Below are 17863 nucleotides of genomic sequence, written 5' to 3'. Positions count from 1 at the left end.
GATGTTCTTGAAACTGTCTCAGAACTACTGGCGGCTGATATGTCAATAGATGAATGGTCAATAGATGAATGGTCAATAGATGCTGAAGGAAAATACAGTTTAAATAGCACTGTATATTCACCAGTTGTAGGTTCATAATGTTTAACCCAACACGAGATTAATAACACCCTCGTGCGCTATCCAAATGCAGTTTCATTTCATAGGTTTTTTAATTGAACTGATGAGTCTTGATTAATGAATTTAACCCCGGTAGTGTCATCTTCATCTCTGAACTGTCCACTTTTGTTCATGACGTGTGCAAATGTGTTTTTCAAATCTGTACTACCAGTAGACTAATTCACTATGTCATTAACATACTTCTGATGATAGGTAGTCATTAGTGTATCATTATTGTTGATAGTTGTATTGAAAAAATTAGCATAAGCAGGATGTGTGCTTTCATGTGGTTCTGTCTATTTGGCATTACTTATACTTCTGTTGTTCATTTTCAAATTATCAGTCATCACTCTTAGTACTTTGTCGGTTTGCGTAAACACGGTTTTTCAGTTTTTCTTGCTTACGAAGCGCGAAATTTAATTATACTCGGATTGAACAGTCGAGTCGAATGGGAGAAATTGACGAGCGTGTGCGACTATTTCCACTCACCCTTGTTTTTTTTTTTTTAACTCCTTTCGTTGAATTGAAATACGGAAAGAGAATGATACCCATGAAACTACATGAATTAACGACGCGCGAGGCTTCGGACGTTATTACCAGGTTTAAGTCACACGCTAGAGGAAGGAGAATATGAACCTTTTTGTGCACATCGGGAACAGAATCTTATTCACGCAGCGCGAAATTTAAATACACGTACATTAAACAATCGAGCAAATGACGATAGTCTTCTACATGATTCGACAGCGTGGTAGGCTTCGGACGTTAATGCCAGGTTACACATGCTCCATTACCTTTGCATCGCGCAGTGAGCCTCTAATTGAATATATCTTTCGCCAGTTTTAAGCAATATAGAGGAAAAACGGTGACATCTCTTTACTTCAGATACGAAAGCTACAGTCGCCCTACCATCCACCCCACCGTGACTATTTGCATGCTAAAAAATCTACCAGAATCACCCCCACGGGGAGGATTTGTCTTATCATCAGTTTTGCCGATGGTTTAAATCTGCCGCTCGTATGATAATCGGAAATTTTGAAAAATCCCGCGTGTATTTTAAAGCTGTTTCCGCCATTGTTCCAAATTAGCCATATATGGTCATTGTTAATCGTTAAACAAAGCCTGCTTAACTTTAAGCTGATCCGCTTTTCTTAATATGTAGTACTTCGAATGCTGTACCACTGAGCTCTAGGAGACTTGAGGCAAGCTAGCTAGGCCATTTAACAAGATCCGTGGCGACGAACTCCTTGCATTCTGCTTCTTCGTAAGTCAAGTGTGTTACAAATAAGTTGTTATTACGTAAAACAAAAATTCATCCGCAAAACAATATGCAGGTCATGTAAAAAGTTTTATTTGTTTAAAATTATTAGTCGGGTGACCGACTATAGGTTTACCCTCGGGTTTCTCCACAAAGCTCAGTCACGTGCAATGGGGAATACTGCAGACACGTAACGGAGGCCCAACCTTCTTTCCACCATGTCGAACACGGTGAATTTGTCGAATATCTTAACGAATGGTGTCATCTTTTCTACACTCAAGCTTACAGACCCACGCACCGTTCGCGGTAGACCCATTTTAAAAGATGGCTTGTGTAATAAGCGTATAGTTCGAAACGGGTTGTTCCGCGAACTCAAAATAGGAAAAGAATCAAATGATTTAGCGAAGGTCTTACTAGAATTTATAAAAGCGGGAATCTTTAAAACGGGGAATCTTTGAAAGCAGGAATCTTTAAAACGGGGAATCTCTAAAGGCAGGAATCTTCGAAATGGGGAATCTTTGAAAGCGGGAATCTTTAAAACGTAATAATTTGTTTGGCATATGGCAGTGTCACTCGATTATCATTTCTCTTATCAGCCTGAAAGATAAGTCAGTTATCAGCCCAGTAAGCAATCATGATTGAATACTCTGATCTACATCGTTTTCCGGTATTATCTTCAGGGTTCAAAATAAGAGCCGGCTGCCGTTTTAAAAGCTTTCTGGAAACGTAAACAAATAAAAACTTTCGAAATTTTTTGTTTACGGTATTCAGCTTTTACTTACTTTTTTTTTAAACACCACTGCTCCTAGTGCTTGAAGTCTGCTGGGCTAGCTTCTCTACAGAGCTATGTGCTTTGTTTAAGTCCCCCCTTCCCCCTTCCCGTGGAAATGTTTAAATTAGAGGGCTTTAATTAGAAGACGTTTTGAGGCACAATATTAGGTCATAATTTTCTTTGGAAATGTTGCTCAGATACCTTACAGGCACTTCTTAAAATCACGGCCACATATTTTAAAGGTATTCCTCTGTAGAAATATCGTGAGTTAGTTCATCACTCCAGGATTCATTTCTTGTTTATCAAAACGTTAAAAAAATATTTTGACTTTACTTAGTTCTAATTGAATTAAAGATTACTGTGCAACTGAATTGAATGGACAATTTTAAATTCCTTATGGTTACAAGAGAAACTTAAGAAACCTCAAACAAAATAGCTGCATAAAGCTTTCCATAAGAGTAACTCAAAGCGTGCAGGCATAGTGTTTAGGGACATTGAACCGAAATGATTTAATTAGCTTCCGGGTGAGAGTGGACCACCCACTTGATTGAATGGGCACATGCATGAGATTATAGTCTCTTGGCATGTGCTATTTTTGTGTGTTGTGAGAACCTAATGTTGGGTCGAACGAAGGTCTCAGTGACCTGTAGTTATCTGTGAAAGTTCTCAAACACATAGCAAGCATTAAAGTATTCTTGTTCCTCACTCTTTGTGTCTTGTTGGAGATGTTTTCGCAGAAAATGTAAAATCTTTGGCCAGCAGTTTTCTTGTGCTCTGGTATGTGCAACAGTCTCCCCTCCCCAAGCTAGTTACGGGTAATCACACCATTCTTTAGTAGATTTGCTGAAAGAAAAATCACAAAGAGGAGAGTAGGGTGGTTCGATGAGATGTCCTGCTTGGGGATAACGCAAGTTTGTGCACAAATGTTCTTTTCCATTCTCCTTCAAGCGGTCAATTATGAACTTTACTGTAAAATCGGTGGGGTTGTTCAAGTCATCAGTTCTAGAAACCAGCATGACAGGGCAATTGATGTTCTCAACTGGTGTAATAGCTGAGTATTTGGAGACTGTTGTTGGATTCATGTAATCGATGTCAGTTGGTTGGGCGAAACGCCAGATGCTGCCCTTTTCTGAAGACACCACTCTGCTGTTATGAAGGGGTATCATGTCTGAGACTCTCCCTTTTAATTGGAAAGGGAGAAGGAAGGCGATGACCAGGGGTGAAATAACTACAACGGCCTTTATTGGTGCGATCTGATAGCTTGCCATCAACAGCGCAATCCATGACCCATAGCATATAGCGTGCATGCCGATACCATGTGGAAGCACTTTAGGGTGACTTATAAGCCAGTTAACAGCTTCTTCAAAATAATCCAAGTTTATTGAAGATGGACACAATGGTCGATCTTCATAGCCCAAGTAGGCCAAAGCAAGAGTAGCGAATCCATGAGATGCTAAAAGTGAAGCCTTGAATTCCACTATTCCGCCTGCAGCACCAAACAGATCTATGACTCCTGTAAAGATAACATTGACTGATTGAGTGCAAGATATGTCTTACATTTGCAGCAGAGATCGTATGATAAAATAACACGTCAAAGGCGGCTGTAATTAACTATGCAACATGTGAATAACCTTAAACATTTTTGGACCACTCAAAATGGCAGACATATGACGACAAAATCCTTCGCGAGTTTCCTTGTAACACATTTAAAAGGGCTTGTGTTGGTTGCTTTGTAACTTATCAGATTAAAGTTTGTTCCTGTATTACCAGCCAGAAATCAGCCGTAAGCAAACGCTTAACGAGTATCTTAGAAAGAAGTTAAAATGCTCAGTACAGTCCTCGATCTATTTATGGATCGCTCAGTTTTGTTAAGGACTAGATTTTTTAAAAGGATTGTCCGATCACCGCAGGATTCTCTATAATTTACAATCACGAGGAAGTTAGACATATATATTGAAGCTGGAAAATATTAGAACCATGTCTTTTGGCTAAAAATTAAACTGATAGCTTTGTTCATCGGAAATTATTTATTTGGATTGATCCACCGTAAAATACATGACTTGTAATTTTGTTTTGCAGGCGATATTTCACATCATCGATCAGTCGAGATCAATTGGTCAAAATGGCAACGATGCAATCCATCTGCTTTATCTGTTCAATGAAAAGAATGCGCTCCGCCTCGTTTTCTTTGTGGAGCAGTCGTTGCAAGAGGAAAGGAGCGTTCCGCCATTTTCTGAATAAATCTTGATAACCATTACAATTTCCTCAAATATGAATGGTGCATTAGCTGCTTTATTCCTCATTAGTCATTCTATTCAGTTGTAATCGGACAGTTTGCTGTAATCGGACACCTGTAATTGGACAGTTGAAGCAGTCATACTAAGTCCACTGAGCTAAATCCACCAGTCACGGTATTGATCACAATAACCATAGCAATAACGACTTATCCAGAAAAAAAAAAACAAAAAAAAAACTGGGGAATTTCCAAATTGGAGAAGATTTTTCACGTTAGACATTGTTTCTACCGACTGCCATCATGCTGAGGTCCAACGTGGGTAGCTCGGAGATCGCCAGTGAAGCAAGCCTCAGAAATTACACCGACCGCCCTTCGAATGAACAACTAAGAGCTTGCTCTGATGTCATTTCCGATGCGTTGAGTGGTGAAGGCCACATCAGTCACTGCAACCGAGTTTTACGGCTCTGTCATCCCGAGTAATCTTCATGTTCCGGTGATTTCGGCTGTCGTTCTTTCGTAAAACTCGCCTTGAGCAGTTTGTTTACTATTTGTTATGTGGAAAAACTTGTGTGCTTTTGTGAGCCACAATTCGGCCGGATTTCACTGAACATTTCACCTCCACATTGTGTAATAGAGACTAAAAAAAGTTCAAGCAAAAGTGTTGGATTCGATCTGCCAAACTATTTAAGTTTGCAAACAATTGCTGCAGAATGTGAACTTTGATGGTTTGACATTTTTGACAGCTTTAGTCTTGTACAGCCAATCAGATTATTTGAAGTATTAGAACAACGATGATGATTGGCTTATTGTGGCGTGCTTTATGAGAGTATAGAGCATGCTGACAACACTGTGGTTCGCTTTTGAATTAAAATTTATCACTGAGATACCTGTGGTAGCCCAGTCATAAAATGCCTTCGTATTTTTTTTGTCTTTTTTTTTTTCCTCCGCCACAAAATGGGAAAATTGCGCAATAGTACCCAGTGGTCATTGGGCCCTCAACACCATGACAACTAACTGTGTGATCCAATGAGGTGTTCACATGCTAATCACGCGTGTTATCTTGATGATGATTGGCGTTGTCATGCACGGACAGGGCCGAGTCACATGATGAACCACGAGATTTTGCTTATAAAACTCTTTTGTCAGTCGTTTTGTATTTCAACGTGTTTGGATTACGATCACCTGGAACATTATGGCGCAAACGCTCAAAATACTTACAGACGCACACACAAGTCGTATTGGTCGCGGCCAATTCACACTAAAACATGTTATTGAGCGGTAATTTTGGAACGGATCGAGTCGCGAACGCTTGAAAGCCATGAAAGCATTGAATGCCTTGTATGTCTTGTATGCCAAGTATGCCAATGTCTTAGTTGAAGAACGTACACTTTTTGTAAAAGGCAAAATCTGAAATCTGAAACCAAACTGCATATACTCTATGCAATCTATTGAACAACACTCCTACTGTGAGACTGAAGAACAAAACTCTAGCGGATGAAAACTGCTTGTGAAGAAAGGCGCCATGTTGGATTCACTTGATGCCAGGGAACGCGTCACGCGTTGTGTGACTCGGTGTTAAGTTACGAGAGGAACCGTTAAAAATTTGAACACGTTATAAGAAATAGTACAGGGAACGAAATATGGTCGATTTACAATGATAGATATTTCGAAATATTAACATTTTTCTCGTAAAATCAATAAAACTTACTCATACCCTGTGTATCCGTTGTAGTTTCTGGCGATTTCTGCCGTTTTCACTGTTATTCACGTCATCTACTTTGATTACGTTGGTAAAATCTTTACAGACATCACACCAACCAACTCGCGCGCAAAGTAAGAAGACTATATTGAAGGCTTGAAATTATATTACGATCGATTTTCATCAAGAAATGGGCCAGGAATTTTCCACAATAGTGCAAATAATCGTGAAGGCTAATCGCGGAAAAGCGACTGCGTGACGCTCGGTAAGCTGTAAGATGACATGTTATTATATACATGACGTTTAAACTCTTCAGATTCTTAGTCTACATTTTGTACCTACTCTGCTGTCTATATTTTGTATCCGGTCTGCAGTCTGCTGTCTGTATTTTGCACTAACAGGTATCCGTGGCACCAATACAGTTTATTTTTGGTTACATTTATTCGCACAACACACATAATCTACCACAAAATACCTGTGTGTGAGGTAATTCGACATTTTCGTTCTTTTCTGCGTTAATACTCGTCTTTCCTTTTGTAAGAATGTAGACCACTTACAATGTTTCAAGTAAGTCACTCACCTTACAAAAAATAACTCTTGCATGCATAGCATGCCCATGTTTTGAAATAGGTGTATGCCCTTGGCCAGACTTGAGCTCACTATTTCAGTATACTAGTACTAGACACCCGTAGTATCACTACACTACGTCTCGTGTTTCTCCTTTACATTTCCCGCGTGCTCGAACCGCTTCCTGCGTGCTTTGTATAGGTAATCGCATGATTTTGAGTGCAATTTGGAATAAATAAGCACGAGTAAATTTTTTTAAAGACTAACAAAATTCATTAATTTGAAAAAATTAACAAGTGCTTGTTTATTCCAAATTGCACGAGAAAAATCATGTGATTACGTGTTAATAATATAACTGAAAAAATACGAGATGGCTTATCGTAATTAAGCATAAACAAAGCGCGCGCATCAAGTGAAAAAATAATTTATTCAAACCGTGCGTTCGGTCAAAACAACTGCGTTCGATCAAAACAATAATATGCGATGATATCTTACATCTTTAAAGCGCAAAGAAGTTCAGAGTCCGGCTAAACAGTTCAAGGAATTGTTCGGTCTGTGTCCGAATCATTTGCGATGAAATGGAATCGTCGTTTCCGAGGTTTAACCATGTTTGTTTTTAATTTCGGCGTTGGATGGCTCGAGCAAAGTGTTAAGCTGGGTCGGCTCGTAATTTTCCATTTCCTTTGCAATTCCCTTCTCTAAACACCACTTTTTCCGAACCGACAACCAAAAAACAGTGCTTTTGACAGTGTTTTCGTTGTTTGAGCAGTTTTTCAGCTGCGGTGGCGAAAGAAAATCTACTTAAAACGCGGCCATTGTTTCGCTCACAAATTTTCAAATTTTCAAATTTTGTTGCGACATCCAAGGCTCGCGTTTGATTGGCTATCTGTGAGTTTATTTGATTATATATATATATATATATATTAGACGAAATGAGATCATTTTGTTTTGTGCAATTTGGAATAAATAAACACTTGTAAATTTTTTCAAAGACCATAAATTGCACGAGCCACTCAAAATAAATTTTCTCAAAGACCTCAAATTGCACGAGCCGCTTCATGCGTGCTTAACAACAGAACAGAGCTCAGTCATTTGTTAGATGATGAGCTATCTCGTATTTTCATTTTTTTGTCCAATACTGTCAATCGTCCGATTTTGTTAATCACTCGTATGATCACAGACCGAAATGGAGTCCACTTGGTCCCATTACCATTATGTTTAACTGAAGTTGATCCTTTCTTCTTCCACACAAAGCTTTGTACATTTTTCCATGATTTGATAAAATCTCTTTCGCTTTACATCCATCGCGGACCACAAAGGCCACAAATTGCACGAGCCAATTGGTCCAAGTGCTTCATATCTAGATGAATGCACAGCTGACGTATGAACCAATTATTTTATAACATTTTCAACGCGATGGAAATTTTTTTTCTTGAGGGATTTATTTGCTGACGTCATGAGCGAGCACAATAGGAATTTATATAATAAGCTCAGTTATGCACGCGTTCTGATTGGTTCTCACTTATGATCTATTGGAGGACAGACGTATCATTAAAACTTTTTTAATCCTTTATTTTATAACATACGTCATCATTAAAACTTTTTTTAATCCTTTATTATATAAAACAAATAGATTCCAAGTTGCCGTGCGTCTGTTCAGTAATAGATCACAGAGGACGTGAGACGGAAGAACATGAGTGACACACTCGGCTGCGCCTCGTGTGCCACATTTTTGTTCTTACCACATTTTGACGTCATCTGTGATCTATTTCTGAACAGACGCACGGCTACTTGAAATCTATTTCTTTAATGAAGCACGCTCGCGCAATTGAATTTGATCAGACAAATTTACTAGCTATGTTATAATAGTCTTAGAAAAAATTTACTCGTGCTTATTTATTTCAAATTACACTCGAAATCATGTGATTACCTATACAAACTAAATACCTCATAACAAAACAATTTTACCAGTGTTACTTCATGACTTAAAATTAACTTATTAAGCTTAAAATAAAATACTGCTGGAGGCTACGACGCATCTAAACAATAAACTCTAGTGATATTGGAGATTATTATTCTTTCATGTCTTTTACTTCAGCAGGTTTATTGTTTTGTTTACCTAAGTTGTAACTCTTGCATTAAAATAGTAGGTTTTTGGATAAAAATAGTTTTAGATGCCAGATATTGACTCTCCTTTCCAGAAGAATGCCAAAACGTCAGACAGCGTATAAAATTAAATGGTGCGCAAACACCATCCCAAATTGCGAAATAAGCTATACCCAGTGCAAAGAACTCATTTTGATAGTCAATTTTTCCTTATGACCATTATTTTAACTTAACTTCATGTTTGCTGTTATAAATGAGTATTTTAGTATTGGATTATCGAACGGAAACTGCGATGTTGGTCCAAAACCTACACAACCCCAGACAACCTACACAACCCTACACAAGCGAGAGAGATCATTAAGTTCTTTTCCTGGAGTAATTAAAGCCTGAAATTGCAAGATTGCAATTGCAATTAAGATGTTCTAGGAGTACTTGCATTAATGAAAATGGTTTAAACCATTAATAAAACCACATCTCACATCCCTTTATTCTTTCAAGATCACCTTGCAGCATGGAAAGATGGGGTTGGGGTTTCCAGACAAACGTTTGCGGCGTGCGGTAAATGAAATTAATCTTTGCTGATCTGTTGAAGTAGCAGAACAGTAAACTGAAGAAAAGTAATATTTTTTGAATAACGACCCGTAGCATGACAGAGGTGATCAACCCAAAAAGTGACCCTAACCCTAACCCTAACCCTAAAACCTGAACTGTATGTCTAACGCTGTTGTCACTTTAAAGAGATTATGACACATATGGAAAGTTCAATAGCGGATTATGGTTCTTTTCTAATCTTTAACATTAGTATTCTACTCTTGACTAGCAGTATTTTTAAGATAAACGTCAAACTTTTGCTACTCACCAGAAAAAGGTCCATCACCCGGAGGAAGAAAAAGAGTTCCACGGATTCTTCTTTCTCTCACAGGAATTCTCTTTACTCCATCCGTCATGTACTCCTTCTCAAACGTATTGCTAGACAAAGGCTGCAAAGAACTTGATTCCTGCGGATCCGTATGGCCATCAAAACAGTCCAGGACGACTTTGTAAGGTTTAGTGACATCAGATTTCGTCAGTCGAATTCCTTTTCTCTGCCCAGGTGATGGTTTCATGCTCCATAAGAGTCCCATAGCTGAAACTCCGCGATAAGATCCACCAACAGATGGTTCACAACAAACATCAACTCGGCCATGTCTGGTAGCGGTGAAGTGAGCGTGTGACTCGAACACTTGCCCGCTATCTCCAACAACTCGTGCCCCGAGTGTAATCTTCTGCAGTGGTTTCAGTCGAAATACGTTAATCTTAGTTATTTTGTCGATGAGTGAGAATTTTGGCCACAAGGTAAGCATCTTCTTTGAAATTAACGACAAACCAGCCCGAGATTAAGTCAACGAGTCAACGCCTATTGAGTCAACGACCTATTGCGTAAATCATCTCTTCTTGCATAAGTCCTTAACATTCTTGTCAGTGATGCATTGTTCCCGGAAGGGTGGACAATGATTGGTCGCAATTAAAAGAGGTGAGGCAAAAGGGCCTCCTTAAATATTCAAAACACTGACGTCAGACGACTCGGCAACTATTCAATATGGCGGCCGAAAATTACTGCAGTCGATTTCCTCGTTCATTTTAAATCTATATTCTTCTGCAAAGAGTTACCATTCTGTAAGGAAGGTTTGAAGTTTCCATAAATGTTTGCTTTCATATGTTCGTAACGTGTGAAGGTTTTGTCGTGCATATCGTTCAAACAAAGATCTTTTGCCGTCGCTTATAGGGGTCCCTATGAGTCATCCCTTGGTCCTCTTGAGACATCCCGGTATAGAATATGGATTAATTTCTGGAGAAGCATTTTAATATCACATCTGAAGTTTTTGTGACAAAAGTCCTTTTGAGATTAAGCTTTTTCCCTCGTATTTTTCCTACAGTAAACTTCACATATTTTGAAGAGGTCATACACACACGGAGCTATAAAGCTGTTTTTTTTCATTTTTTTATATTAAGCAATGGAATTATCTAGCAACCTTTATGGCATTGCAGGTGTAAAGTTATGGAATCCCTAATGAAAGGGTTTCCAAATCTCCACAAAAATGGTGGGTTAATTAGGGGAAAGGAAGTGTGCGTGTAGAAAGTGTAGTAAGTGTAAAATGATGAAAAATAATACGTACCATTTGGCAGTGTAAAAATAAAAGGCTTAGTCGATGAAAAACACTAATCTTAAGGGACCAACAAATAGCAAGGCAGCTACGTCAACCACAAGGTAGCGTAAAAATAAAAATCATTAGTTGTTAAATTGTGTACTATAGAGTTGAGGGACCAACAGACTGTTAGGTAACCACGTCAACCACAAGGCAGTACAAACATTAATGATAATGATAAGGATGGTTAGAATGAAATGTTTTGAGGTAGTCATAATTGGAGGAAATGAAATGAGGGGATGATTAATAGTACGGTTAGTAGGTGTTAAAAGTAGCAGGTGGGAGTTGGTGTATAGGGGGCTTACAAAATTTTTATGAAAACCATTCCTGGATTGACTATTTTTATTCAGATAAGGGGGGGTTCGTTTTGGGTGGATTGCTTTAAGGCGCTTTCGATAAACAAATGATTTGAGGTTAATGATTGATCAAAGTTTTTGGTATCTACCTTAAATTTGATGGGCAATAAAATAGATACAAAAGTAAATGCCAAAATAATCTAATGCTATAAAAACTTAACCAAGTTATTGTAACGATACATTCAATATTGTAAAATATAAACCAAAGAGAAATTCTTTCTCTCTAATATCATCTTATTAAAAATAATAAAAGTTTACCTGTTGTTAAATTGACAATTATACGTTGTGAAAGGATAGGTATTCAATGGTTCGATATAAAATAAGTGTAGTTGAAGATTGCTTGTGTTCTTAACTTGTCCATTCAAAAAGAGCCATTTTCCTTGGTGTAAATCAAAATAAAACCAAATGTGTGATTCAGAGTCAATATTGTTCATGAAGAAATCTTAATAAAAAACTTGTCTTGCTAGTTTTTCTCCTTTCTTTGCAGTTTCCCAATTTTGTGAAGTGAGGATCCATTTTGTTATAAAATGTAGAGAATAACTATCGCCAAGGCAAAATAACATTAATTAGGAGGTGTCTTGATCGCTTATCGGTTTTTTCCAGAATTTGAGTCGTATGTCATTCAGCCAGGAGGAAAGTGGGTAAAAGGCATTGCCATTGATTAAGGTAACTAAGCTCCTTTCTTTTTCGATCAGTCGTGGTCCTGACAGGTGTCGTATATTAGTGTTGAAGATGTTGATTGCTGAGAAGTTGTTCATGGTAGAGAAGCTGATATCATCGATAGTATTTGTATAAGAAGTGGAAGGTATAATATATTTACTTGGAAAAAAAGTATATCAAGAAAAAGAGTGGCAAGTAGTTCAAAAGTGTAGAATAGGAAATAAACTAAACATCGAAGACATGAATCAGATGCTTAAAATATATCTTTTGTGGTTCAATTTTGCAAAAAAATTGTTTTATTTCGTCAGAAAAAAAAATAATAAAAAAATACACTTTTTCTTTAGTAAAAATAAAAATTAAAAATAGATCAAACCAACTTAAGCATAGTACATTATTACTATAAATTTTATTATGAATCACTTAACATTTTTGTTGTTCAAAATTTGTATTAGTCCAAATTAGCATTGTTTTGTAATAATATTCAGAATTTCCTTATTTAAGCCGAAAAAAAAACCTGATTTAAAAACTGTTTCACATTAAAAAAGGAGATGAGAAATTGGAATAAATAAAAATTATATTAACCATTTGACGTAAAGTAGTTATGAAAGAGAGCTTAAAAGAGAGAGAGAGAGAGAGAGAGAGAGAGAGAGAGATCTAGACGAAAAGGCACTTTTGTAACGTTGATGTGGCACTTTCGCAACGTTAAGTGGTACTTTTGCACCCCTCAAGTGACACTTTTGTAACTAGTGGCACAATTCTAACGTACCTTATGGCACTTTTCTAACTTCACGTAGCACTTTGTTAACCTTGCATGGCACTTTTGTACCATTGTGGCACTTTGGCACCTTTATGGCACTTTGGCAACTTTCATGTGCCACTTTGGGAAAGTCAGGGTTACATGTTATTATTTTTGTTATTATTTTCAGAACCTAACCTTCATAGTGTTGTCAAATCTGCAACCTCTTTTCATGGTTTACACACTTTATAAATAATACACGGTAGGAATATCACAAAATGCTCAAATATAGAGTAAAACACAAGGTGCAGGAGAGAGGTTTGAATACCAAGAATTGGCATCATTTGTATGGCAATTTCACAACTCGTTATCGTTTTTATAACGCACGCACCAGTGTCGTTTATCGGCGCTCTATTAACTTTGATAGTTGACTTGGGCCTTCTTCCCTTGTCAACTATCCTCTTTTTTTGCCGGAACATAAGATAAAGCTTTGAAGCAGTAACAACATTTAACGACTCGATTTCTGGAATACAATAATCAGGCTTCGGATCGGATTCGAAATTCGGATCAATGGTCGTTTCTGGGAAACTGCCCACCTACCCCTCCCCTAACCTAACATTAAAACTTACTTCTTTCTTTGGGCAAAATGGTAGGTTTGGGGAGGGGTAGGTGGGCAGTTTCCCAGAAACGACCATTAATCCAGAAATTCTCTGTCTCTTTTTGTTATTGGGAGATGTTGTCACGATTGCATTTTCTTGCGCCCTTACGGATAGAAAATGCCCAGCAAATTTCCTAGTTCCAATTACCTCAGGCCCTCACGATTCACGTTGGGGAACGTTTTAGTTTGATTGTCATCAGTCGTCAATTTAACTCACGCTATTTCGTTCAGTCGTTATTGAAAACACTGCCTTCGGCAGACAGGCTCAGTCTCAACTCAACATGCAGCACATTCAGTCGTTCGTATATTTTATTTCCCGCGCCTGTTTGATTGACGTCTTTAATTTTGCAACGCAGCATATTACATGTCAACGGGAGCATTAGTTTTTAGTCGCGGATTGTATGTCATTGTTATTTCTGCTTTTAATTTCTCCCTCTTTTCTTCCCCTCAACGTCTTAGCCTTGAAATCCTACCCCCGCCACCCTGTAAATCTTCTTTGGGCATCTTTCTGATCGATTTCTCAGTTTGGCTCCTCTCGTGTTCTCGATCCGCCCTTTCGCTTGTTCACTAAGATGGCCGGATTCTCTGGCTTTTGATTCAATCTGTCGAGGTGCAAGGGAGGAATATAAGGGGAGTAATTAAAGGAGCTACGTCACGGAAATTTTGTGGATAGTTGGTCTAAACTGCTCTGAAATTATTGGTAGACTACTTAACCCAGAAAAACATCCAGAGAAAAATAATAAAAAATAAACAAATTTGCGGAAAGAAATAAGACCCCTACTATTAATTTCGATTTTTTGATGGCCCGAGGAAACAACTTGAAAAGTTTAGCCCAAATTTTTCACGTTGTAATTCATTTCCATCCAAGCCATTCGCAGCCGAAGACAGTTGTAAGCTGTTTCAAAAAAAAAATGGTTATTAGAAAATTGAACTTCTTTTTTTAAGCTCGACGTCATTACTTTGTCGGTAAAAAGAAACAAAAAACGAGCAAAAGCAACAGCCAAAATAATTAGACCTATAGGTAAGCTGAAAACATCTGACTTCTTTTAATTCTGAAGACGTTGTGCAATTTTCTATGCTCGATGAAAAATTCCTTGCCGCCCTTGCCTCTCTGACACAAGTTGTATTATTTTCAGTCTTCAAAGGAATAAAAATTCAGTGAGATTACCTCAAACATTTTAACTACGGCACATTCATGCGAGTGTGCTGACTAATTCGTGCATTTTTCTCTTAAGTGAGGAATTTTATCACGGAACGGAGCTTTTCTGCAGTAGAGATGCCTAGAGGTCATTAACTATTTAACATTCGCTAAAAACCGAATAACTGCCTGTTTTATTATAACAAGCAAACTTAACTGAAGTTTGAACCCCTTACTTCCCCCGCTCATCTTTCTTTCGCTAAAAATAAGCGGCCGATTTCCCGGAGTTTTATACCAGCTCATGGAAATTGGACGACTGGGTATTTTATCATGCTATAAAGTCAGTAGAATTCTAATATTATCAAGTACAAAATATGGTGTTTAAAACTTCCCCTTGACAACAAAATCAGTCGAAACACCAAAAGCATGTGTATGGAGGATGAGCAGGTTTTACCTCTAACTACAGGAATGGGTTATAAGCTGCTAGCTTGGAATTACTAGCAGAACAAGATATATACAAAGAGAGGTTATGTACAAAAGGATTTGAAATCAGGCGCTGTGCAAGGTCATTTCTCCCTTTGTCGCAATTCCTAGCTCAATGTTACCAAATGTGGCACTTTTGCAACGCGGCTTCGCAACAACACATGGTTCCAAAAAAGTGGCTGTAATTGCAAAACAACGCAAGCTGAAAAGCTGTAACTTGGTGAACATAATGCTAAGTAGACAAGGTCAAACATAACGTTTCAGACTTTTTCCTCAAATGCCTTGACTGCAGTAAAACATTCAAGTTCAAAGAGTAAACTTTAGGCCTTTTTCGAAACGGTAAACTTGAATGTAGATGAAAGTTTATACTATTACACCCGACTTTCTTCCAATCTCTTCAATACCCTGTTTAAAATTGGCGGGGTGGTCGGGGGAATATACCAGCGTTTATTAGTCTCTCATCTATCTATTTATTCAACATAAAATTGGATTTTTCTCTTCTTTTGTTTGCGAAACCCCGATCACTGGCACTTTTGTACCTTTTTTGATGTAAAAAGCCATCTAAGATAAAAGCATTTTAAGTTGTGGACGTAAAACTCTGGACAAACATGCACAGTACTCTGCTATTGTAACTCCTAGAGTTTCATTGAAAAGGGCAAGATTTTGAAGAAGTTCTAACAAGGGAGAAAAAAGGTGACTAAAGTGCCACACTTTTCGTCTAGAGAGAGAGAGAGAGATCCTTTTTTCATTTTTACTGACACCACGATTGCGTGATCTCATGACGTAATAGTTTACGTTTTGTTGCCAGCAAGAAAAAAAAATCGTAAAATCCTTCCCCACCCGAAAAAAATGAAACTTTTTTAGTTTTACTGACGCCACGATTGCGTGATCTCATGACGTAATAGTTTACGTTTTCGCGATGACTTCTTACAGCATTTAAACAACCAGCAGCCTTCCATCCGCTTCACCATGGAGACAGAGAAAGACAACAAACTCGCCTTCCTAGACAACGCAGTTTTAAGAGAACTTGAAGGCCGCCTTGCGACCAGCGTATACAGGAAGCCCACGCACACCAATCAATACTTATCGTATGATTCACACCACCCTCAATCAGATCCTTACCCCCACCGAAAAAAAAAGGAAACTTTTTTCATTTTTACTGACACCACGATTGCGTGATCTCATGACGTAATAGTTTACGTTTTCGCGATGACTTCTTATAGCATCTAAACAACCAGCAGCCTTCCATCCGCTTCACCATGGAGACAGAGAAAGACAACAAACTCGCCTTCCTAGACAACGCAGTTTTAAGAGAACCTGAAGGCCGCCTCACGACCTGTGTATACAGGAAGCCCACGCACACCGATCAATACTTAGCGTATGATTCACACCACCCTCAATCAGTAAAGCGCGGTATTGTTAAGTGTCTTTACGAGCGCGCCAAACGTCTCGTAACAAAACCCTCCGACATATCCGAGGAATAAAAACATCTGTCATCTGTTCTGGTTTCTAATGGTTATACTTTTTCTTTCTTGCAGAAACTTACCAAGACCGGAAAAACCGAACAGCAGTGGCGAACCCGCCAACGAGTTCAAAGCTACTGCGGTTTTACCATATGTCAAAGGTCTGTCCGAACAGCTTAGTCGTTGCCTACAACAACAAGGCGTACGCGCTATTTTTAAGTCGGAGACTACGCTAAGATCTCAGTTAGTACGACCAAAAGACGCTGTCGACCCGGCTAAACAAGATGGTGTAGTTTACAGGATTCCCTGCGAATGCAGCAAGGTGTACATCGGAGAGACTGGAAGACCTTTGCAGGACAGAATTAAGGAGCACGATCGAGACATTCGACTCGCGGTACCGAGACCTCCGCCGTTTCAGAGCATGCCCACAACACCGGACACAAGCCACTCTGGAACGAAGTAAAGTTTATTGATCGTGACCCCTATTACTACACGTGCAGGGTCAAAGAGGCAATTCATATAAGACTTCACCCTAACAACATCAACAGGGATAGTGGAATAGAAATTCCAAAAGCGTGGATCCCCACGATCAAAAAACACAACAAAGGAGAGCCGTGCGAGGGAGCAAATCACTGATTGAACAGCAAGGATCGAAAATACACCAATCAGAGCTGTTGAAAAACCACTGATCACAGCAGAGCATCATGCTTTATAAGTTCACGCAGGACCAGTCCACGTCATCGCCTGAAGAAGACCAGCAGTATGGAGTCGAAACGTCTCGATTTACATCACACGTGACTACATCGTGAGACAAACGAAAAACTTAGCTTTTAATGTTAACACTTGTATAAGTTTAAGGGTTAAGCTATATCATTGAATTACACATATTCACGTTAGCACCTTTTTTTACCAATCACACAGAATTAGACATTCTTAAAAAGCTTTAAGAGCAAATTCCTCCCTTGCAGTCATTTTTCTTCCATACCTAAGTAGAGAAAATAGTCAAATTTTGAGTTAATATCTCAATAAAAATTTTGATTGTTGATCTTCGGGTTGCGGAAGGAAAACGTAATGTGCACTGATATAAACAGATGTAGGTAACTAGTGAAAATAAAAAAGAAGAAAGTCTACCAGAATAAGTGGTAAAGTTCTTTTGTTAAAAATAAATGATATGTAGACAGCATTTACGAAATAGAGGACTTTTCCCCTGTTTGAATAATCCCATCCAAGCAGGAAGGGGTTGGCAGGACTCTATGCAGTTATGAAAACCCGAGACGGAGTAGTAAGTGTGCATAAAAGGATTGTCTGGGCCCTCGGATTTGAAAACATGAGGCTATGCAAACATTAAAGAGTACTTCGTTTCTTTCAATAACATATTTCCCCAAAATTACA

General features: G+C 38.4%; 2 protein-coding genes across 2 annotated transcripts; one reads left to right on the top strand and one right to left on the bottom strand.

The window, feature by feature from the left end:
• Window positions 1-2992: 2992 nt before the first annotated feature.
• LOC136282703 (bile acid-CoA:amino acid N-acyltransferase-like) lies at window positions 2993-10134 on the bottom strand. The gene is made up of 2 exons (XM_066170412.1): window positions 9651-10134; window positions 2993-3696 (listed from the first exon to the last, which is right to left on the bottom strand). The coding sequence occupies exons 1-2, from the start codon at window positions 10132-10134 to the stop codon at window positions 2993-2995; spliced, it is 1188 nt and encodes a 395-aa protein (XP_066026509.1).
• A 5843-nt stretch (window positions 10135-15977) lies between these two features.
• On the top strand, window positions 15978-16934 carry LOC136282615 (uncharacterized). The gene is made up of 2 exons (XM_066170299.1): window positions 15978-16096; window positions 16547-16934. The coding sequence occupies exons 1-2, from the start codon at window positions 15978-15980 to the stop codon at window positions 16932-16934; spliced, it is 507 nt and encodes a 168-aa protein (XP_066026396.1).
• The last annotated feature ends 929 nt before the right edge of the window (window positions 16935-17863 follow it).

This window comes from Pocillopora verrucosa, chromosome 7, assembly GCF_036669915.1.
Source record: "Pocillopora verrucosa isolate sample1 chromosome 7, ASM3666991v2, whole genome shotgun sequence".
In the NCBI taxonomy this organism is placed as follows: domain Eukaryota; kingdom Metazoa; phylum Cnidaria; class Anthozoa; order Scleractinia; family Pocilloporidae; genus Pocillopora; species Pocillopora verrucosa.
The sequence above is the reverse complement of the archived record's forward strand: the minus strand, read 5'-3'. Positions and strand labels throughout refer to the sequence as shown.